The sequence below is a fragment of the Garra rufa genome, chromosome 22 (genome assembly GCF_049309525.1).
Source record: "Garra rufa chromosome 22, GarRuf1.0, whole genome shotgun sequence".
Taxonomy (NCBI): Eukaryota; Metazoa; Chordata; class Actinopteri; order Cypriniformes; family Cyprinidae; genus Garra; species Garra rufa.
Genome location: NC_133382.1, coordinates 24,562,845 through 24,587,526, shown reverse-complemented (window position 1 = coordinate 24,587,526; position 24,682 = coordinate 24,562,845). Strand labels below are relative to the sequence as shown.

At 33.2% G+C, this 24,682-nt stretch overlaps 1 protein-coding gene across 6 annotated transcripts in view; it reads right to left on the bottom strand.

Moving 5' to 3' along the window:
• The window catches only part of arhgap12b (Rho GTPase activating protein 12b), a 74,100-nt gene that overhangs the window by 12,648 nt on the left and 36,770 nt on the right, over positions 1 to 24,682 (bottom strand). For 5 of the 6 annotated variants that reach the window (XM_073828083.1, XM_073828081.1, XM_073828084.1 and 2 more), the window contains exons 3-6: positions 6,141 to 6,401; positions 3,815 to 3,955; positions 3,651 to 3,731; positions 3,036 to 3,161 (exon numbers count right to left, since the gene is read on the bottom strand). In XM_073828083.1, coding sequence (XP_073684184.1) covers positions 3,036 to 3,161; positions 3,651 to 3,731; positions 3,815 to 3,955; positions 6,141 to 6,401 — 609 coding nt within the window. Of the gene's footprint in view, positions 1 to 197; positions 270 to 3,035; positions 3,162 to 3,650; positions 3,732 to 3,814; positions 3,956 to 6,140; positions 6,402 to 24,682 lie in introns of all 6 variants that reach the window. The other variant, XM_073828082.1, reaches the window with a different exon arrangement.

Below are 24,682 nucleotides of genomic sequence, written 5' to 3'. Positions count from 1 at the left end.
GTTAGTATAAAAGCAGCAGATGCAAGCATCACAATCAGATACATCATGTATAAATCATGAAGTGCACATTTTGAGCAGGTTTTGATTAACTCGAAGCTGATTTGTTTCCTTGATTCGCTTGAGAACTGTTTTAATTTTGTGAAGAAATCAAGACGTCTGGAATCACATCTGATTTACAGCATTATGAGGCGACTAACTTCTCTGTACAGTGACAGGCCGAAGGCCCTGGGGAGGCGGTTCACGCTGAACAATCTGTTTCTGAATGACAGCTGGAATAAAAACCATTGTGCGACACAAGAGCAACATAATGTCAGGCTTGTTTCATTTAGCATCTTTATAGAACCAGCATAACTGAGTGACAAAATCAAATACAAAGCACATGTACTCTCACACACACAAACGCACCAAAAAAAAAGAAGAAAAATCACAAGATTAAGGACTGTTAAAAGCCTTGTGCTCTCCTAGAGGAAACATATTTGGTCTGTGTTAATCTTCGCTGGCATCTGGGTGAAGGAAAAAATGACTTTGACAGACTTCTAATTGGCTTTTAGGCTACATGCTGGTTTTCATAGGAAAAGATTTAGAAGGGACTGAGAGTTGGAATCAATAATAACAATAAACACAATAAAAAAGCAACTATAAAAAAAAGGCATAACCAAGAAACCAATCAATACAAATTCAGCATTGCCATCAAAGTAATAAACTACATGTTAAACTGTACAGTATTGTAACTGTACCCTTGTTATTGCAATTTGAGTTTTTGGAAATACTCGTTATCTAGGATAAATATAAATAAAAAAAATATAAATAAAAAAATTCTCCTCTGAGGATAGAACATCACTTTGGATAAAAAAGACAATATGTGAATGTAAATATTATTTATTTAAATAATAATAATAATAATAATAATAATAATAATAATAATAATATGTATTATTTGTTTATAAATAATAATAATAATAATAATTAAATAAATAACAATTTAATATTTTATACAAAACAAATGTATTATTATTATTATTAATTTATTATCACAATATGTAAATGGGTAACACTTTACAATAAGGTTCATTAGTTAAACATTAGTTAATGTATTAACTAACATGAACTAACCATGAACAATACATTTGTTACTGTATTTACTAATCCTTATTAACATTAGTTAACGGAAATACAGTTGTTCAGTGTTTGTTCATGTTAGTTCACACTGCATTAACTAATGTTAACAAAAATTTAATAATGTATTAGTAAATGTTGAAATTAACATTAACAAAGATTAATAAATGCTGTATAAGTCCAGTTCATTATTAGTTCATGTTAACTAATACGGTTAACTAATGTTAACTAATGAACCTTATTGTAAAGTGTTACCTGTAAATGTTATTTAAATATTATTCTTATTATTTGTATTAAAATTTATTATTTGTTAATAAATACTACTAATAATAATTATTATTATAAATAATAAATAACAAATTTTTATTATCATTATCATTAATTATATTTTATACATAACAAATGTATTATTTTTATTAACAACATATTTACAAATAAAACATTTTAAAAGACAATTTATTATTATTATTGTTGTTGTTGTTTTTGTTATTATTTATGTGTTATTTTTAAATAAATATAACAAATATAACAGAATAAAAACAACAATATGTCAATAGAAATAATATTTACTCAAATATTATTATTATTATTTATGTATAATGTTTAAATAAATATAACCAATATAACAGGATAAAAACAATAAGTAAATGTAAATGTTAATTTTGTGTATATTATGTGTATATTATTATTATTATTGTTTTAATTATTATTGTGAATGGTAGTGTTAGTATTAAAATGTATTATTTGTTTATAAATAATTATAATTAATAACACTTATTATAAATACATATATTTTCATACAAAACAAATGTATTATTATTGACAATAACAAACAATATATTTAAAATCAATACATTTTAATATGCAACTTATAATATTATTATTATTACTGTATTATTACAATATGTGAATGGAAATGTTATTTATTTAAATATTATTTGCATTAAAATGTATTATTTGTTTATAAATAACAATAATTAAATAAACATATTATTATTATTACTATTATTATTATTAACCATTTTATATAAAACATATGTACTGTTATTAACAGTAATAAACAATACATTTTCAAAATAATACATTTCAATAAACAATTTATTATTCATATTATATATGTATTATTTTAAATAAATATTATAAATAAATATTATACAACACATTTTAATATACCATTTAATATACCACAATATACATTATTATTATTATTATTATTATTATTAAATATATTATTTTATACAAAACAAATTTAACAGGATAAAAATAAATGGACAATTTACGTATTTTGGTATGCCAGATTCTCAACTATCCTCTGAGGGTATTTAGATTTACATTTTTGCATTTTGTAGACACTTATCTGAAGAAATATACATTATGTTGAAGGTTTTTATCAGTTCCAAGCACGATAATTTTGCTGGGAATCAAACCCATGATTTTGACATTGCTAGCACCATGCTCTACTGCTTAAGCTTCACAAAAGCATAATATAAAAATTATAACACTGTTTATAATAGTCATATTTTTAAGCTTTAAAAAGTGGTTCTTATGTTCATTTTTGGTTAACTGTGTGAACAGTTTCGAATCCAATAAGTGTCACTCAATTTGAATCACAACATAAAAACAAACCCAGAATCTGAACATAATACAAGAGATGACATAGAAAACAGTATTTTAAATTGTAATAATATTCACAATATTACTGTTTTTACTATATTTGGATCAACTAAATCAACCCTTGGTGAACTGGAAAAACATGTGCCGACTGGAAGCATTCACATTCATATATATATATATATATATATATATATATATATATATATATATATATATATATATATATATTACACAAAAGTGAACTCTATTTTGAAGACCGTATTGTGCTTAAGTTGTGCTAAAGAACATTTGTTTGTGACTCATACCTTGTCACTAATATCCAGCACATAGGTGCTGTGTCTCCACTTGGTCAACACAATGGGCTCCTGCTGCTTCCTTTCCAAACTGTGACTCTTAGGAGCGTCTCCAGAAATTGGAGGAGAGAGATTATACTGGGAACAAACAGAAAGGAAAAGAGAGATGAGAAAGTGATAGATTAAACCGATTAGTGATAAGAGAAACACAAAATACACCAAAGTTACCACAAAAATAACATTCAGGAGGAAAATACAATTAGTTTATATACAAAACAAATACTAGCAGTGATAAAGACACAGAAAAGTAAACAAAACTGGAACAAAATCAGTCACTGAGGTACCTCTCTCCTCACCGTCCAGAGCACCATGTGCGGACAGATCCTCTCCTCCGATCATAAGCCCACCCAACCCGCTCAGCCCCCCAAAGTACAACATGTGTGTATATGTTAGATGCAATGAGAGCGAGAGGATGTGTAATAAAAGAGAAGCGTGTTCAGCCGCGACTCAGGCACTAGAGACACTGATCTCAACTAACTAGATTAGAGAATCAGGGTTACTTTTAGATTTTCCCAGTAAACGTCCTACTGTCCTAGATGACACTAGAGCTAAAGCAGTTGAACTTACTTTTGGTAACTCCCATTCTGAGCGGGATCCGTCTGCGCTATAGTAATACGGCCGCCCTTGTTCGTCCACATGCTTAATCCACTGCCAAACAAAAAGAGTTTGTTACACTGTCTCATTCATAACAAAAAAAAAGATTTCTGTATGTAAGCAGCTCTTTCAAGCACCTTCTCATTGGTGTATTCAGACACGTAGAGTGTGTGGCCATGCTCATCCAGTTCCTCAGACCAGCCTCTAGGGGGCGATCCGTACTGACTGTCTGACTGACTGGAGTGTGTGCTGGGACAATTCTCCTCAGACGACAAATGCTGAAGAATACAGTAAGACAAGACAATGAGGAAAAAATAGCAGAAAGACAAGAGAATTGCGAATTTTTTGTTTTGCAGTGATCAGCAGTCAACAGTGTGACATGGCGCTAACAAAACTAAAGTCACTTTGAAAAAAATAAATAAATGTGAAAGCAAATGTCATTTATTTCAAAATATTATATTTATTTTTATATTATTAATATTATTATTATTATTATTATTATTAAGAAATAAATATATATTTTAAACAAACCAAATGTATTATTATTACCAGTAATTGAAAAATAAATTATTTAACAATAACACATTTGAATACACAAATTATTATTGTTATTATTGTTATAAAATAACACATAATAATATATATATATATATATATATATATATATATATAACAAAACATTATATAACAAAATATAACAGTATAATTAATAATAATAAAATATAAAAAAATCTAAAATATAACAAACATAAATAATAATAATAATAACAAAATATTTTTAAAAAATAATAATATTATTGATTACTATTTAAATAACATTAATATTATTATTGTATTATTTTTAAATAAACAGTGATAATAGCTGTAGGTGTACAATTATAAAAGTTGTAATAATAATAATAATAATAATAATAATAATAAACTATTATATATTAATTCAATACATTATTATTATTATTATTATTATTATTATTACACATATATAGTCCATGAAAAAAAAAAAACAATAATGTGTCTTTAAATATTATTTTAAAATAACACTATTATTATTATTATTATTATTAAGGTTGTAGTAATAATATACTATAATATTAATTATACATTATTAGTGTATATCCACACATATATAATAATAATAATAATATTCTTTAAATAATAATGTGTACTTTTTAAATATTTAAAGAACATTATTATTATTAATATATTTTTAAACAATACATTAATAATAATAATAATAATAATAACAATATATAATATGTTCTTTAAAAATAAAAAAACAACACCTTTATTATTATTAAAGCTGTAGTTGTAATATATTATTATATTAATTATATACATTATTCGTATATAGCCACATATACAATAATAATAATAATAATAATAATAATAAGTTACTTTTAAATAATATTTAAAGAACATTATCGTTATTGTTATTATTATTACTACTAATACTAATACTACTACTATGAGTACTATTATTTTTATATTTTAAAACAATACATTAATAATAATAATATTCTTTAAATATTATTTAAAAATAACATTATTATTACTATTATTATTAAAAGAACATTGGTATTGTTATTATATTAATTAATAATAATAATAATAATAATTATTATTATTATTATTGGTAAAAAACAATATTTTATTAAATATATATTTAACATTATATATTAACAATATATTATTAAACATTAAATATGAATATACATTTCATAATAAACAGTGATAATAGTTGTAGCTGTACAACTATAAAAGCTGTAATAACAATATACTATTATATTTTTATTTACATTTATATTATTATACATCAACATATATAATAATAATATAAAAAATATTATTATTATTTAAAAAACAATAAACAAATAAAACACTTTAATACAGTTTTGGTGCTAAGTTAGAGCATCTGTAACTGTATCTGTAACTGATAAACAACAAAGCCTAGCATGTCCACCTTTTATGATACCCAAATTTATATTTTTCCACTAGATGGCAGCTGTGAACAATGGAATGAGTGAAACTTGGATTGCAACTTCAGATACAGCTGTCCTAGATGAGTTCGGAAAACAGGTCAAATATTTTACCCCTGTAACCACAGGCACACACATCACCTCTTACAGTAACCAGACAAACTTAACAGAAACAGTTGTGTTAAACAATATTCCATAATAATAGCGATAACCGCAGAGAGTGAGCTGCTAAACTGTTCTGTGTGAAGCTGGGTCAGTCGTCTATTGAAGCTTAAATATCTGAACAGCATTTTTCATAGGCTTAAATATAGACTAAAGACCTACTTCAACTCTGGCCTAGTTCAAACATTCACATGCACAAGCATGTGGGCACACAGTCACACTCACATTAGCATTATTACATCAGTGCACAGATGGTATGTTGGTATTACAGATGAAATTATATATATATATTATTTACAGTAAGGACATTTTTGTTGTCCGTTACCTCCATGTCTCCAGAGTTGGACGTGTCCCCGCGACTGACCCCGTTGTCTCGTGAGCGGGGAGGTTTCCAGGTCCTCTCCTGAGTCATACGGTTGTAGTAGAAGTTTCGTCCACTCGTATCTTTGTGCGTTTCCCAGTCGCCCAGGATATGGAGAGGGGAGGAAGAGGGAACAGGTGGGAGAGACGACTGAGAGATCTTTAGCTCCTGGAGGTTGGTGTAAACGGGGGACTCAGGTCGGCCCTGTCCGGTAGGAGATAAACCCTGTAGACAAAACAGAGGAAGAGAGGCAAGACAGGAAAAGTTACAAGAGTGATTTAATCAAGAGCAGTGAGAAATTTTCTCTCTTTTGTTGTTTGATTAACATGAATGACAGACAGCAGGAATATTAGACTGCTGTCACTTTAAGAGCTACCCAAATCCAATATACTGTTACACGTGTGTTTTCTTTCTCAGCTGTTTGCTTTCACATAAGACTTAAATGAATGTGTTTACACAAAAATAACTTGGTTCAACACTCCTGTGCTCTATGAGCACCATCTTCACGTCTCTCAGACAGTACGTATATAGCGAAAAGAGCTCTCTTTCACTGCTAATTGCGTACCAACAAGTTATAATCAATTAAAAACATTAAGTTTTCATGACCACATAGCACAGCAACATCACATGAGCATGTAATAGAGTTCAAAATCTCTACCGGTTCACAAATTTCTATCAGTTAATTATCTCAGTATATCATCCACCCCAATACACATACATGTCTCAAAAGATAAGTGCGCACATGCACCGCAACAAGAAAGCCAAGAGAAACACAACCAGCTAATAAAAAACTGTCTGATTCTGACAGGTTTTGTAAAAAACTCTGACAGAGAGATCCAAGATTTACAGGGAATTCAAAAGCATCTGCCAATTATTGTACTGATGTGTTCTCGGTCGACAACTAAATGGACTCCAACACTGTTGCTTTAAAACACATTTTAAATGAGACGAAAGCATGAAGAGAATTTAATAAAGTTAAAAATTAAGCACAGAAATATTTGCATATGTTTTTCCATGAGGCGCACAGATCGGCAGGTGGAGCCAATTAGAAAGCAGAAAGATCCAGACATCACAGAATGACCATCTGACATAAATGATATAAATTACATAAATTATATAAATGTATTAATCAGCCCTGTCAAAAAAAAGGTAAAAAATAAATAAATAAAAATTCATACAGTTGAGGTCAAAAGTTGATGTTGAGTGTAGCAGATGTTCTAACAATCTGCAAAATGTTCTTTTTATTTTTTTACAAAATAAGAGGGATCATACAAAATGCATTATTTAGTACTGACCTGAATAAGATATTTCACATAAAATACATTTACATATAGTCCACAAGAAAATGTATATTTTTATTTTATTATAAAAATTACCCTGTTCAAAAGTTTACATACACTTGATTCTTAATTCTGTGTTGTTACCTGAATGATCTACAGCTATGTTTTTGTTTAGTTTTTTTAATTAGTGATAGTTGTTCATGAGCCCCTTGTTTGTCCTGAACAGTTAAACTGTCTGCTGTTCTTTAGAAAAATCCTTTAGGTCCCACAAAGTCTTTGGTTTTCTAGCATTTTTGTGTATTTGAAGCCTTTTCAACAATGACTGTATAATTTTGAGATCCATCTTTTGACACTGAGGACAACTGAGGGACTCATATGCAACAATTACAGAAGGTTCAAATGCTCACTGATGCTCCAGAATGAAAAACCATGCATTCAGAGTTGGGGTGGGGAGGGGGGGTGAAAACTTTTTGAAGATCATGGTAAATTTAACTTATTTTGTCTTCTGGGAAACATGCAAGTATCTTCTGTAGCTTCTGAAGGGCAGTACTAAATGAAAAAAAAAAAAAATAGATATTTAGGCAAAATAAGAAATATGTACACATCTTTATTATGTTCAAAAGTTTTCACCCCCAGGTCTTAATGCATCGTTTTTCCTTCTGAAGCATGAGTGAGTGTTTTAACCTTCTGTAATAGTTGCATATGAGTCCCTGAGTTGTCCTGGAATGGATCTCAAAATCATACAGTCACTGTATGAAAGGTTTCAAGTACACAAAAATGCAAAAAAAAAAAAAACACACCTGAAGAATTTTTTTTCTGAAGAACAGCAGGCAGTTTAATAGTTCATTACAAACAAGGAACTCATGAACAACTATCACTAAACAAACAAAAAGACACAGCTGTGGATTATTCAGTAACAACACAGTATTAAGAATCAAGTGCATGTAAACTTTTAAACGGGGTCATTTTTATAAATTCAACTATTATTTTCTCTTATGTAATTGTATTTTATATAAAATGTAATTCAGGTCAGTACTAAATAAAAAATAACATGCATTTTGTATGATCCCTCTTATTTTGGTAAAATAATGAATATTTTGCAGAGTCTGCAAGTGTTTGTAAACTTTTGACCTCAACTGTACATACATTTATTTTTCTGTTTGAATAGATTACACCAATTCTCAAATTACACCAATTCTCAAATTCTCAAAGTGTCTTAACTTATAAGAAAAGCAAAATAAAATGAACAAAAACTAAACTGGTAAAGATTGAATACAATGTAAGCCAACAGGAAAAGAGTTAATGTCATCGTTTAAAGAGATATTTAGATTTTATGAACAATGCTAGAAATAGCAAGCTCACGAGTATAACATACTATTAAGGTTGCTTTAAAAAAAGTGTTTGCTATATTAATAAATTGTAAATGACAGTACAACAACAGTGCAGTAGTTCAATATAAATGTCTGGTTAGTACAAATGAAAGTAAATAAGTAAGTCAATGAAAAGCTGTTTGAAAGAGTTATTTTAGAAAGCATCTCTACCTCATTACTGTTAGACACACCACGTCTTTGCTGCTGAAGGCGCTTGTTATTTTAGTGTAACCCATTGTGAGCTTCTACATAACGAAAACAAACCACACAATACAAACAAACACACACAAACCAGAGTAAAATCGAGCGACTGTAAACTCACATACACAGGAAGAACAGAAATAGAAGCCATTCTCTCACCTGAGACTAACAGAAACTACTGCTCCCAGAACACCAACAAAGCCACCACTGACTACTTGACTTGAAATCTACTGTAACTGGTAATAGAGGATATATATCTGTGAATACATACGCGACTATGAAGTGACCCTGCTAGGGAGTTCTTAAAACTTGGACGCAACATCTGAGGACCAATCCAACAAAACAATGACCCGTTGCTAACCTCTAAAAAATTTGACACAATTCCTGTTTTTATGGAAAGGCTGTTGGCAAAGAGCTCAAATAGTCAAGAGTATTTGGAAGAGAGAGAAAGAGGCCTGTCATGCATGGAAACATATGGGACTTCCTGTCATACTGAAATAATAAGGTTAATCGTGATAATAGACTCAAAGCTGCTCCAACATTTTCCAATGTCCTGTGAGGCTGTGTGGCAAAACATTCCAAAAGAGAATCCCAACATTTTATTCAGCCAAACACATTTTGACTGGCAGTCAAATAATCATTTATTTGTATAATGATCACTAAACTACAGCATGCTGCTTCCAAATCGTATTGCTACACAACCTCTCTCAGCTAGCTGAATTTATAAAAATGACCCCGTTCAAAAGTTTACATACACTACTGTGTTGTTACCTTTTTTTTTTGTTTACTGATAGTTGTTTATGAGTCACCCGCTGTTCTTCAGAAAAATCTTTCAGGTCCCACAAATTCTTTGGTTTTTCAGCATTTTAGTGTATTTGTACCCCTTCCAACAATGACTGTATGATTTAGAGATCCATCTTCTTACACTGAGAACAACTGAGGGACTCATATGCAGTTATTACATAAGGTTCAAACGCTCAATGATGCTCCAGAAGGAAATACGATGCATTAAAAGCCAGGGGTGAAAACTTTTGAACATAATGAAGATGTGTACGTTTTTCTTATTTTGTCTTAATACGATATTTTTTTCCATTTAGTACTGCCCTTCAGAAGCTACAGAAGATACTTACATGTTCCCCAGAAGACAAAGGTTAAATATACCCTGATTAACTAAAAAAGACTCTTCTGGAGCATCAGTAAGCATTTGAACCTTTTGTAATAGTTGCATATGAGTCCCTCAGTTTTCCTCAGTGTGAAAAGATGAATCTCAAAATCATACAGTCATTGCTGGAAAGGGTTCAAATAGACAAAACACTGAAAACCCAAACAATTTGAGGGACCCAAAGGATTTTTCTGAAGAATTTGGTCAAATAAATAACATTTTGCAGATTCTACAAAGTGCAAGTAAAATTTTGACCTCAACTGTATATATAGAAGTGCTGCCAAAAAAACAAACAAACGCAGGATTACATCTGAAATCATGCCGGGTGAAGAAAACAAAAACTGAACCATAAAATTAATATATTTAATATAATATATTAACAAAATTAAATTATATACATATATATTCATTTAATAACTATTTTAAGTATTATGATATAACATAATATAATATATGATAAAAAACTAAGCAACTAAAATCAATCATTAAAACATACAGCGGTAAATTTCACCTTCTGACTCCTGCTTGTCTCTTGAGCTGTAGGTCTTTTCAGTGTAATGGGGATACTGAAACTCTCCAGCTCAATATCTGCATAGAAACCACAGCCCTTGTTTGCATATCTGTCTCTTGCTCTGGTTCAACCACATGCATACTGTATCACCGTTTGAACAACACACTGAGAGAGGCCAGCCTACACAGGAATATTTCACAAGAAAGCTGACCCAAAAATCTCTCAAACAGCAGTGTACTCAGTGTATGTACAATGTTGTGTGCACACTGCACATACAAAAACACAGAGGAGTGTATTCAAATCCATGCTTAGCCACACGGCTCTACATGGAAATGTGTAGAGCACACCCAGGAGGAAATGCACAGCACGCACATATACACAGCAGCAGATGTGAGTGTCCATGAACTACAGCCCCTACAGCAAAATATGAGATGGGAATGAGGACTCTCGGTTATGTGTTTGTATACATGCAAGGTTAAACTGAAATACTAACAAGCACACATGAATGCCAAATGGTTTCATGTTATGAAACGTTTATTGCTCCAGAGATGTTTAAGATTAGGCGCTCAGATATGGATGCTAATTTAATCCTTTGTGTTAAAGGGTTAGTTCACCCAAAAATGAAAATTCTGACGTTAATTACTCTCCCTCATGTCGTTCCAAACCCATAAGACCTTCGTTCACCTTCAGAACACAAATTAAGATATTCTTGATGAAATCCAAGCGTTTTCTGCACAGACCAGCAACGCAACTACCATGTTTAAGGTCCAAAAAGGTAATAAGGACATGGTTAAAATAGTCTATGGTTCAACTTCAACTGTAATTTTATGAAGCTACGAGAATAACTTTTGAGGAGCCTGGGCTTGAACCTAATCAAATATTTCTGATGAAACCTGAAAATGTCCGTCTGCTGGAAAGGTGCAACAGCTAAGTACTGAGTTTAGGGTATGAATACTTATGCAATGTATTTATTTCAGGTTTTTAATTTTTGATAAATTGACAAAGACAATTCTATTTTTGCTTTGTCATTATGCTGTATGTAGTGTAGATTGATGTGGGAAAAATAAATAATTTAAAGCAGTTTAACATAAGGCAGCAACATAAAATGTGAAAAATAATGAATACTTTTGCCATGAACAGTATATCTACATTTATAAGAATATTCTGCCATTTCCTTCTTGTAACTGGCCACTAGAGGTCCACATTAGACCAATAAACCTTGCACCAGAGCAGGATTATGTGCAAGCATGGTAACCTGCATTCCTTTCCCTCCTAAGCACCTCATTACTTATGACTATTGTGTGCGTTTGAGAATAAAAAACCAAACAGAACAAAAGCGAGCTCCTCCATAAGCATTTCTAGCGGGTCTTGGTCTTGTAAAGTACTTTGATTAATGCCAACTGTACATGATCCTCCTCATTAAACTGCTTACTAAATGAATAATTCAAATGGCCATTAAATATTGATTTGATTTGAAATAACTGTATTAGATTACATGCAAATTAAGGCTCAACAAAGTTCAGAAACAAACACAGCTATGTAGGCACTTGGTTCTCTGATGTCTATTTATAAAGTTCAGCAATCATATTAGAACAAAATTCAACTGTTAAATGCCATTACAGACCAATCAGAAACAAGCATTTCAAAAGAGTTATGCATGCCACACACACGTTAACCTAAATGCCTTTGTGTGCTACTGCTGAGCTTTGACATACTCTAAGACTGTTACATAACAGAATGAGTGTGTGTGAGTAAGGTACAGTGCAGAGAGAAAGTGAGAGAGCAGTGAAAAGGCAATTTGGAAATTTGGACAAGGTCACAATTTTGTGATGTTTCTTCATGGATGTGCTTGACTGTGTGTTTCACGCACAAAATACAGGGTAAAAGCCACATGACAGGAAGCAGTGCCTGTAATTGGCTGATTTCCCTGTCAGTGTACTAATGCCTGCCAATTATGTTCACAGCAATTACTAATTACAAAAATTTATCTCACACACAAGTTTCACCAGGTTTGGTAACCAATACGACACTAAATTTTTGGCGACAGGTTGCATTACTACAATCATATATGTTTTTGTAAAATCTGCTGGGATTAAAGCTTGACCTTTTTTTTTTAAATCGTGTTTTATATGAAATCATACAAATTCACTACCAAATTGCCAAAATGTACGAGTTTATTAAAGCTTCATTTTCAAGCCTTCATCAGACTGGAAACAATGACATTATTAGCAATAATAACAATAATCCTCAATCTACCATACAGTCAAACCAGTCAAAGATATAATTTTTGATATTATTTTTACTAATGGGTGCAGGACACTATAGTTCCTTTATGTAAGTGAGGATACAGTGGATTACCAGTAAAATTCATAATAAATCTGGGACCAAAAAGTTGATTTGACACTTTGGCATTACCATGTTTTGTTACATACCTTTCTATCAAAGTTATCTGACATTATCAAGTTGAATTTGTTCTGACAGTTTAACTTCTTGTCATATTTTATTATCATTTTCTAAACTAAAGCCAATAAACTGTAATAATGTGAGAAATGAAGGTGTCTGAATAAATTTTGGTTTGACTGTATCACTCCCTTTTACACTTTTCCTCCTCATTTTTTCTCCATCAAAAACCACCACTTACACAAACAAAGGCCAATCTCACTCCTCCTCCTGGACTGAGTATGGATGACCAGAGTAACCTACATTTCCATCTGACTGCCTGCAGTCAGGATGCATCCGCTCAGTCACACATTAGCACATCTGTGACATATGCAGAGCCACGCGGGCACAGCCACCCAGTCGCCTCCCCCAGAGCCCCTGGAGCCACTCGGATGTGTGCTCAACCGAACATTAGGTCTATATCTACAATATGAGACCACAGTATCTACTGCAAGTGTGTCACAAAGGACACAACCATTCACACTCAAATCAATAAGTGTGGCTCCAGGAAGGCTGATTTAGTAGACAGCAAACTTTATGGGGAATTTTAGATCTATTTCACACCTCAGCGAGTTCAGCAACGCTCAAACTCTGACAGAGACAACCAATTAACCTTTGGGTCTTTGGCGCACAGCCTAATGCTGCGTGATACCACACACGCACACACAAACAGACCTCCCTGCGCTCGCCGCTGATGCTGACGGTTTCTGTAAAGACTCAATGAGAATATGAAATCTTAGTCAGAGCACCATGATCCATGATGAACCAGGACAGTCCAATAAAATATGCTTAGGGAATCGTATCTACATTTTTTGGCCCATAAGAAACACATCTAAATTTTCTGCTCATAAAATAAAAATCAGAAGCAGGGTACAATGTTATTTCCTACTGACTTGGACTGAATAAATGTTTGGCCCAATACAGTTGTAACATTCTTCAAAACATCTTCTGTTGTGTTTCACAGAGGAAAGAGAGTCACACAAAAGATGAGGGTGAGTAAATTATAACAGAATTTTTATTTTTAAGTGAACTATTTATTTTAGACTAAAGCCTGGAAAACACTGCAGGATTTTTGCCCAGATTTTCTGCTGATTTACAGTCTGAAGAAGTTGTCGCTAGTTGCTGAAAGTCGGTTAGTGTATGATGCCAAGTGTTTTAAAAATCTATTCAAATTTCAAGTCATGTAGTGTATTCCAGCCTTAACTAGCCGTTCAGACAACCAACCAACCAGCTTATGATTAAAATATGTGTATATTTGCAACCATCACAATCAGTGAATTTGGCGGTGAATATATGTGAGTGTTTCTGTAGGAGTGCAGAAAAACCTGGGGGCAATGTGCTTTGATGGTACTCCCAAATCCACTACGGCAGACGGTGCGTCCCGCAACAGTGCAAATCCCTACATTCTTATTGGTTCTCCTCATCTCCCCAAAAAACCCTATTAATTATTCAGAAATGTTAGCAAGGACTCCTAGTGAGCAACACTCTGTTCTCTGAGCTCAAACCAATGCTTGTGAATGAGCTCATGTCCCTTATCTTCAACCTACAGTCTTTCCACACACAACTCATATTGCAAATCAAAAGCTTGTCAATCAAAAAAACTTTCTATCTTCATTGTTATCAAGACTTTTTTGGAAAGACACATTGCACATTATTGTCACATACAATCAAGCCTGAAATTATTTATACCCCTGGCAAATTCTGACTTAAAGTTACTTTTATTCAAACAGCAAGTTTTTTTTTTTTTAACTGGAAATGACACAGGCTTCTCCCAAAAGATAATAAGACGATGTACAAGAGGCATCATTGTGGAAAAGAATATTACTCATCTTTTATTTACATTTGAACAAAAAATGGCATTTCCAAAATTATTCAAACCTTTCTCAATAATCAATAGAAAAGCCTTTATTGGCTATTACAGCAATCAAACGCTTCCTATAATTACTGACCAGCTTTTTGCATGTCTTCACTGGTATTTGTGCCCATTCATCTTTAGCGATGAGCTCCAACTCTTTCAGGTTGGAGGGTCTCCTTGCCATCACCCTGATCTTTAGCTCCCTCCACAGATTCTCAATTGGATTTATGTCAGGACTCTGGCTGGGCCACTGCAAAACATTAATGTTTTTGTCTGCTAACCATTTCTTCACCACTTTTGCTGTGTGTTTTGGGTCGTTGTCGTGCTGAAATGTCCACTGGTGCCCAAATCCAAGTTTCCAAATCCAAATGTTATTGTTGAGAATTTTGATGTATTGCTCCTTTTTCATGGTGCTGTTTACTGTGATTAGGTTCCCTGGTCCACCAGCTGAAAAACACCCCCAAAACATTAGGTTCTCACCACCATGTTTGACAAGTGGGGATGGTGTTCTTAGGGTTGAAGGCTTCTCCTTTTTTACGCCAAATGAAGGCTACATCATTGTGGCCAAACAATTCAATTTTTGTTTCATCTGACCATAAAACAGAAGACCATAAGTCTTCTTTTTTGTCCAGATGAGCATTTGCAAAGGCCAAGCGGGCTTTTGTGTGCCTTATCTGGAGAAGTGGTGTCCTCCTTGGTCTGCGTCTGTGGAACCCAATGGTGTGCAGTGTCCGTTGGACTGTCTGCCTTGAGATGTTGCCACCAGCAGAGCCCTGATTCATCAGGATGGCCTTGGTGGTGATCTTTGGATTCTTACTTCTTATTTTTACCTCTCTCACTATCCTCCTGGCCAGCACAGGTGTCACTTTAGGCTTCCGACCACGTCTTGTATTTTTTAATAATACTTTGCACTGTAGCCACTGGAAAATCAAAACATTTAGATATGGTCTTTTAGCCCTTTCCTGACTTGTGAGCAGCCACAATGTGCAGCCGCAGGTCCTCAGTGAGCTCCTTTGTCTTAGCCATCTGTCTTAGCTTCTGTTTTTCACTTGAGTTGATTAAAACAGCTGTTCCTAATGAATCAGGGTAATTAGAATGCTTTAGAACAGCTTGGACTATTTGGAATGGTAAAGAACTTTGGATTTTTCCATAGACTGTGACAGTTTGCAAAGGGTATGAATAATTTTGGACATGCTATGTTCAAATGTAAATGAAAGCAGAGAAATATTTTTTTTCCACAATGATGCCTCTTGTACATTGTCATCTTGTACATTGTCTTTTGGGAGAAGCCTGTGTAATTTCCGGTAAAAAAAAAAAAACTTGCTGGTTGAATAAAAGTAACTTTAAGTCAGAATTTGCCAGGGGTGTGAATAATTTCGGGCTTGACTGCATATATGCATTTAAATTTTTTTATACATGCATTTATTAGACACTTTATCCAAAGTATTCAAAAGTTCATGCAAAGCCTGCAACGAACACAGACATTGGCATTGTTGGCCTAAATTAGCTTAAACCATCAAGTTGTTAGCTTTAACCATCAAGTTGTGGAGTTGTGGTGAGGATGCTCCTGGACAGAGGGCTGGATGGATGGTTCTTCCTTTAAATCTTTCTCCCATCCCCCTTATTTCTCTCTGTCTTTCTCTCTTTGTGTTTCCTCTATGTGCTGACTGATGCAAAGGCTTAAAAAAACTGCACAACTGAAAGCTTAATTGAACTGACACGCTCTGCAAGAGAAGTATAACTTTTCCACTATTTGTATTTTTGTTGACATAACCTTTTTTTTCTAAGAGTTACGATATCTACAGAAAAGCAGACTGTAGCAAAGGCAGCTTAGGGGAAACTACTAAGCTTGACCTGTAAAATCTTTGGGCTGACCTTTACGGATAAATTCTCCCCTTTCCTGATTCAAGTATAGGGGTTTACATTGACCTCCAGTCCTGGGAAGTGACTAAAAAGGCCAACTAATATAAATGTTTGTTTCTGAATAGCATACATTTTGCATTAAGTAGCACAGAATTTTGTTTTCAGCTGCTTCAGCTATCTTCAAAGAAGTTTTGTAAGCAAATTATAGAGCAGCAATCTTTTCAAAAGGCTAACCTGACTTGAACTCAGGGAACCATTGTGGTACTTTCGCGAACATGCGTCGAAGACTGACACGGAAGAGAAGAAATTGTTAAATAAAATTTTTATTTTTGTTTTCTTTGCACACAAAAAGTAAGGTTGAACCACTGATGTCACAAATACTGTTTTAACAATGTGCTTACTACATTTCTGGGCCTTGAACATGTTTATAACAGGTTTAAAAATGCTTCTCGTTACCTCCAGCGTGAACACGTCAAAGATTACGAACTTCCACCATTATTTCTGTGAACTATGAAAAGGTTCCTCTGGTGCAAATGCCCCTATTGTGTTTTGGAAGCACACAGGTAAGTGCAGTCAGACAACATTATACTTTTCAAATAACAGCACTTGCTAATCAATAACTGAGGCTAAGCTGTATTAGCAGCACACAGCACAATATATCATTCATGCAATACTTGAACACACTCCTGCCCCTCCAGACACCCCTTGGGAAGCTAAGCCTCCTGACTAATGAGAAAATCCCTCGTTAATTCCTGTCGTGGTATTGCCTCTTGCTAATTACATGGACTGTAGGTTACAAGGCTGGACACACTGTGAAAGTATGGCAGTGGTGTTAGTAGGATGAGGAAGCAGCAATGGAGTCATGTCACACATTGGAAATGATTTATTTCCGCGTAAGGTAACTAAATATTTAGACATAACATATAGCATGATCGTCAAGACTGATTATAGTGATCTTAATACCAATGCTTGTAGACAGATGATGCCCTGACACACCCTATGGGATTTACAATGGTTTTTATAAACTAAAGGAACAGATTTGCCGCGCACACACACACACACACACACACAACAGCATTTTTGTGCCACGTAAAAAAACCCCCGAAGAAATACGAGATTAAAGTTTCGAGATAAAGTAATATTTAGAGAATAAAATCGAAATTACGAGAATAGTGTCAAAATATTAAGAGAATAAAGTCGACATTGCGACTTTATTCTCCTAGCATTTCGACTTTATTCTGTAGCATTTCGACTTTATTCTCGTAGCATTTCGACTTTATTCTCAAAATATTATGACTTTAATCTCGTAATCTTAGATTTTTTTTTACGTGGCACTAAAACGCTGTCATACACACACATGCACGCACGCACGCACGCACGCACACAATTTCAGATATACTTTTAAGAGGTCTTAAATTTGGGGAGGGAAAGACAATAAATTGCAATGTGGCTTAATATGAAGATTAAACTTCAAAAGGCTATGATTTCATTATAGAAATACAAGCTGCACGTTTCAAATTCACAACACAGTGTGGGTGTTTTTCATAAATGTATCTCTGAAGGGAAGTTTCGATGGCATTTTCGTTGATAAATTAGTGTTTGTGAATGCAGAGCTGCTTTGTTTACAGCCGTAAATGTGGAAAACACTATATTTCTTTTGTTTCAAAAGCGCCTCCTACTGGCAGAGAATTAATGTGCATTTTCAATAAGCCTGTGCTGTTTTTTTTTATAACAATGTGAATCGACCAATATATAACAACCTAACATGCCGTCTAAAAAAAAATCTAAACAATTTAGACATTTCCAATTGATAAAGGATCCAGGTCATGATTTGGAACTGCAGGCAGTAAGTGAAACTGCATCAAATTTCTGTTTTGTTAGCAGTCAGCGCGCAAGTGCTTGTGACTTTTTAGCTCCGCCCATGGCACGTTTCCAGGAGCTTGGCTATTTTCAGAGAAAATTGTAAACCTGTATCTTTCTTTTATTATGACTTTTTGGAGATAAGAAGGCTGCAATACTACTCTTTAGGTACTCAAGATTAAAATGAGATTTAAATTTTTAAATAATGTTTACTCTTTGATAATTGTATTACTTTTAATCAACTAATTATGAAAGAAAATCCGGACAAACATCGCACCTCCAACAACTAGAACAAATGATCTCTGATACACCAAATGTCCAAATCACTAATGGACTTAAAATCTAGATCTCAATGCAACGTCTAATCTAAGTGATCTAAAATACATTTTAAAAAGTGCTTAAGTAATTGTCGTATAGTTTTTTTTTTTTTAATCAGACTTGCTGGTGACCTGAGATTCTCCGCTCATTCTTACTCTCTCTCTGTTTCTCTCTCTCTCTCTCTCTCTCTCTCTCTCTCCCTCTCTCTCTCTCTCTTTTCTCTACTGACAGTGAAAACTGAAACCCATTTATTTGTAGCATATACACGTAAAGACTGCATATGATTTTTGGCTAGTTTACCTAAAAGCTTTATCAAAACGTTCAGAATGCAGCAGCACAAGTGCTGACTCATACTGCAATGAAGAATCACTTAAATCTCTCAGCTCACTTGATGCCAGAATCGATCGCAAGAATTTCCATTTTTAAATACCTTCACACATACATACTTGAGCAATATGATTATGAAAAAAATATGGCAAATAGCATGCAAATTCACTCACTGCTCACTACTGATGTAAAGAAACACAGTGTTTACTATGGTGCACAAAGCAGCGCTGCACAACTTTCTGTTTCTAACTTGCTTGTCATGAAGAAGAAAATAAGGCTCTGTTTACAATAGTGTGATTTTGTTTTAAAATGGCGTTTTAAAATGAAAATGTTCCTCGTCTACACTGGTGTTTTCACTGCGTTTCAGAAACAATCTCTCTCAAGGATACACAGAGTGAATGTGGCCAGCCACACCATCGATTTCAAAGGTCTCCACTTTGGTCCGTTTACACTGAAATGCAACCCTGGAGTTTTCAAACTAAAACGCGGTCTACAACTTTTTCCAAAGTCTCCATCTTGTCCAAAACGCCAGAGTCGTGTAAACGACAGGCGTAACCGTAGCAAAAGTCATGAGTTTTAAAATGAAAACACACTAGTGTAAATGTAGCCTAAGTCGAAGTTGTTTCAAACAGCCTTTCAGATTTTTGTACTCGCTATGGTCGAACACCACCAAATACAAGAGTACATGGTAAGATAACTAGTTTTGGATTATTCCTCTGCTATGTAACTGTCACATAGAAAAACAGTCTGTGAGCAAGTCATATTTTTATGTAATAACAGAGGCTCTGGACATGTGACGTTAAAGCTGCATCTTATCGGCTGGCCACTTTTCTTTGCAATGCGATGAAAAAGAGATTAAAACATTAACAGCAAATGCAAATATTCATAAAGGCCCCGAACACGTGTTAACAGCTCCGCATTCAAATTAAAATGTTTAAATCACACCAGATTTTCTCACTGAATATTTGTCTGGCTGTCAAAAGGACTTCAAACTGATATGTACCTAAAGCATGTAAGAAAACTGGCATATCAGCCATATCAATAACTGCTGACTATGGAAAAACCAACAAAGAGATTTAAATTTTAAATACCCTTCTACAAATATAATATTACAAATAAACATTTTGCTGAAGCGTTTATTGAAGTAGTTTGCACTACCGTATTTGTAACATTGTTACACCATTTTACTACCTTGGATATGCATTCATTTTTAATAATTCAACAGTCTGTCACCAGTTCTTAGTTACATATATACTCTACCAGTCAAATGTTTTTGAACAGTAAGATTTTTTTATGCTTTTTAAAGACGTCTCTTCTGCTCACCAAGCCTGCATTTATTTGATCTAAAGTGCAGTAAAACCAGTAACATTTTGAAATATTTTTACTATTTAAAAAAACTATTTGAATATATTTTAAAACGTAATTTATTCCTGTGATTTCAAAGCTACTTTTTGGCATCATTACTCCAGTCACATGATCCTTCAGAAATCATTCTAATATTCCGATTTGCTGCTCAAAAAACATTTATTATTATTATAATGTTGAAAACAGCAGAGTATAATTTTTTCAGGTTTCCTTGATGAACAGAAAGTTCAGAAGAACAGCATTTATCTGAAATAGAAATCTTTTGTAACATTATAAATGTCTTTATCATCACTTTTGATCAATTTAAAGCTAAATAAAAGTATTATTTTTTATAATTTCTTCTTTTAATTTCAGATAAATGTTGATCTTTGGATCTTTCTATTCAAAGAATCCTGAAAAAGGTGTACTTTAAAATTTAGCTTTGATCACAGGAATAAATTACACTTTAAAATACATTCAAATAGAAAGCAGCTTTTTTAAATAGTAAAAATATATCAAATTCTACTGTTTTTTTTTGTTTGTTTTGTACTTTGAATCAAATAAATGCAGGCTTGGTGAGCCAAAAAACTAAAAATCTTACTGTTCAAAAACTTTTGACTTGTAGTGTATATTTAGTAAAGAACATAAAAAGTGCTTTATAAATAAAATTTTCCTTCAGTCAATATTTCAGCTCATTATGCGTAACAGGAAGTATTAAGCAATACTACATAATGTCTATTGATCTTATCTCTCAGCATAAAGGAAATGCCTTCTTGAAAGATATTTTCCTTTTCCTCTTTCTGTCTTACACACATTTAAATCACAGGCTGATAATTCAGACAGAGTAGATTTATCTGAAACAGATAATCTTGTCAAGGTGAAATCAAATTAGTGACAAGTCAAACATCAGCGTCGGCCAAACGGCCTGACAACACACACATTAGATGCAATGATGCAATCACTTGTTGTTAGCCTGAGCAAAATCCAATAAAATAAATCCCAGCTGTGGGTAGACTCATATTTAGCACACGGCTTGTTAACAAAGGTGCCAAGGCATTGTGGTACACTTGCTGTGCTAGATCACTATGGCTGATTTACTCTAGTGTTTTTCTCGGTGTTGGTTCATCACCCCTGTACACACAAGCACAGCAGGGTTAACGACACGTCTTAGACGCTCATCGAACGTCTGCCATGCAGACTAAAGGAGATGACGGCTCTTGGTACAGAGTGCACAATAGCTATTCAGGGAGGACTGCCCTCAGAACAACTCACAATAACTCGACAAAGAGGAACAGAAAGATGAATAGACAGAGAGAGCCGATTCGGGAGAGACACAGACGCAGCCAGAAAGGATTTTCAAAAGTGTCACTTTTGCAACACAGAGGCATGGACATACGATTTCAGAAAGAATGGTCTGAAAATATTAGGATCTCCAGTGGAAATAACCAAAAACTTTTCTTCACACGGAGGGATTGTGGGATGGGAATTTCAATTATGAAAAACTATAAGAGAAAGACATTCCCAACGCTCGTAGGAGCAATCTGAGGCCATATGTTAGTGGTGGCGAACACCCATGCCTGCCCTCGACAAGACCTTTCACTGCAGAAATAGACACAGAACAATGCGTCTTTCTCACGATGACCACAAAGCCACCGTACTGACGGAACAAAGCTTAAGTGTGAGGACACTTGTGCGAATGACATGGGTTAATCAGCAAAATGACATCAACGGCCACAATGACGCAACCTGTACTTGCCTTTCTGCCAGCGAAGCCTCAGCTCTCCGTTCAAAAAACAACCGACATCATCCTTCTCTCCTACACACTGTCCATTTCTTGTAGGTCAAGTTATGTGTGGGATTTCGCCACAAAAGTACAGGGTCTTCCAGTCATAAACGAGATAGATAGCATGACAGCTATTTCCTTGTGTACTACAGAACACTTAGCAAAATAAAAAAAATGAACTTTTATAATCATACCATGTATATAAACACCAAGGCTGCGTTTATTCGATTGAAAATACATGAAAACTGTATTATTGTGAAATATTAATACAATTCAAAGTAATTGTTTTATGTTTTGGTGCTCAAGAGTTTTGACTTAAATTTTTTGTGGAAACCATAACAAATGTTTAGGATTTTTTGATGAATAGAAAGTTTAAAAGAACAGCACTTACTCAAAAATGTAATTCTTAAATTAATTTAATTAATTAATCTTTAAAACTATTAATTTCTATTAAAAAAAAAAACCAACTCCTACTGACCATACACTTTTCCACTTTTCAATAGTAGTATATATATATATATATATATATATATATATATATATACTAAGAATTTTATTATTATTATTATTAAATTCAACATTGGAGTATTATTTTTCACAATTGCACAATTCACATTTCTTAATATTAAGTCTTAAATGTGTCTCAATTAGGGGTTGACTGATATGTGTTTTTCAGGGCAGATACCAATTATTATAGATCAAGTAGACCGATGACCGATATTTTGAACCGATATGCCTGGTGTAAAAATGACAATTTATATCGAAATTATGAATAAAAAGGGCTCTGACAAACTTTTTTAAATGCTTTCGTCAAATCGGTTTTTAAAAAGACAGATACCGCTAATCATGAAAATGCTTAATACCAGCGCTAGGGTTGCACGATTAATCGCACGATGTTGTGAGGCGCGTTTAGTCAATGAAGCCGGTACTTTGATTAGTAGTAAATCAAAATCGCATTCGATTTTGAGCGCGACTTGGCGTAGCTTGTCAGTGATTTACGCCCCTGTGTATTAATTGCCGAACGCTGAACGCACGTGATGGAGATTTACTACTAATTAAAGTACCGGCTTCATTGACTAAACACGCCTCACAACATCGTGCGATTACTCATGCAGCCCTAACCAGCGCCAATAATTGGTCAACCCCTAGTTTTAATGTCACTACTGATGAGGACTGTATGATCTTTCAATAATAAATGCAAGATATTTAAAGTGAACCTAAAAAATATGCAAATATTTGCAAAAGGATAACAAACATCATACAGTCAAACCAAAATTTATTCAGACAAAATAAACATTTCTCACATTATCACAGTTTATTTGTTATAGTTTTGAAAATAGTCATATTTTTGGTCCCACTTTTTTTTTTTTTCATTTTTCCTGGTAGGCCATGGTATGAAGAATTTTTGTGTATGATATGTCATTGTTACTATTTTTATTTACTGCGTCCACTACTAAAAAAAATGTCTAAAAAAATATTTGGTTTGACTGTATATACACACCCTAGTAAAGGCGTACTATTTATGCACAGTTCACATTAATTAATTTTAAGTCTAAAATGTGATTTTAATAAGGGGTCGACCGATGTGGTTTTTTTTAAAGCTGATGCCAATACCGATTATTACAGATCAAGTAAACCAATATTTTGAACCGATATATTTATGTCTGGTGTAAAAATAAATTTGATAAATTTTAAATGTCGAAATTATGAACAAAAAGGGCTCTGACAAACACTTTAAAATTATTTTATCGGCAGTTTTCAGTTTTGAAATTGACAGATACCGATAATTATAAAAATACTTATATATCAACGCCGATAATCGGTCGACCTCTAGTTTTATTGGTACTACTGATGAGGACTGTATGATCTTTGAATAATATCAGTCTTTAAATGCAAGATGTTTAACGTGTACCTAGAATATAATTGTAATAGTTCCACTTTAGCACAATCAAATATACTATATTAAATATAGTACATCTTTAATTGGACCTCAGCACTACTTCTGCACAATAAAATATATTAAACTATTGTACTAATATATACTATTAATACATCTTAGTACATATTTATATGAGTAATAATAATATATAGTAGTATAACAGTTCCAAAATATGTCACAAATAATAATTGCATGGACCAACGATAACAAATATTATACATAAGTTTAAGTCAAACCCATAAGTGAGAACCCTA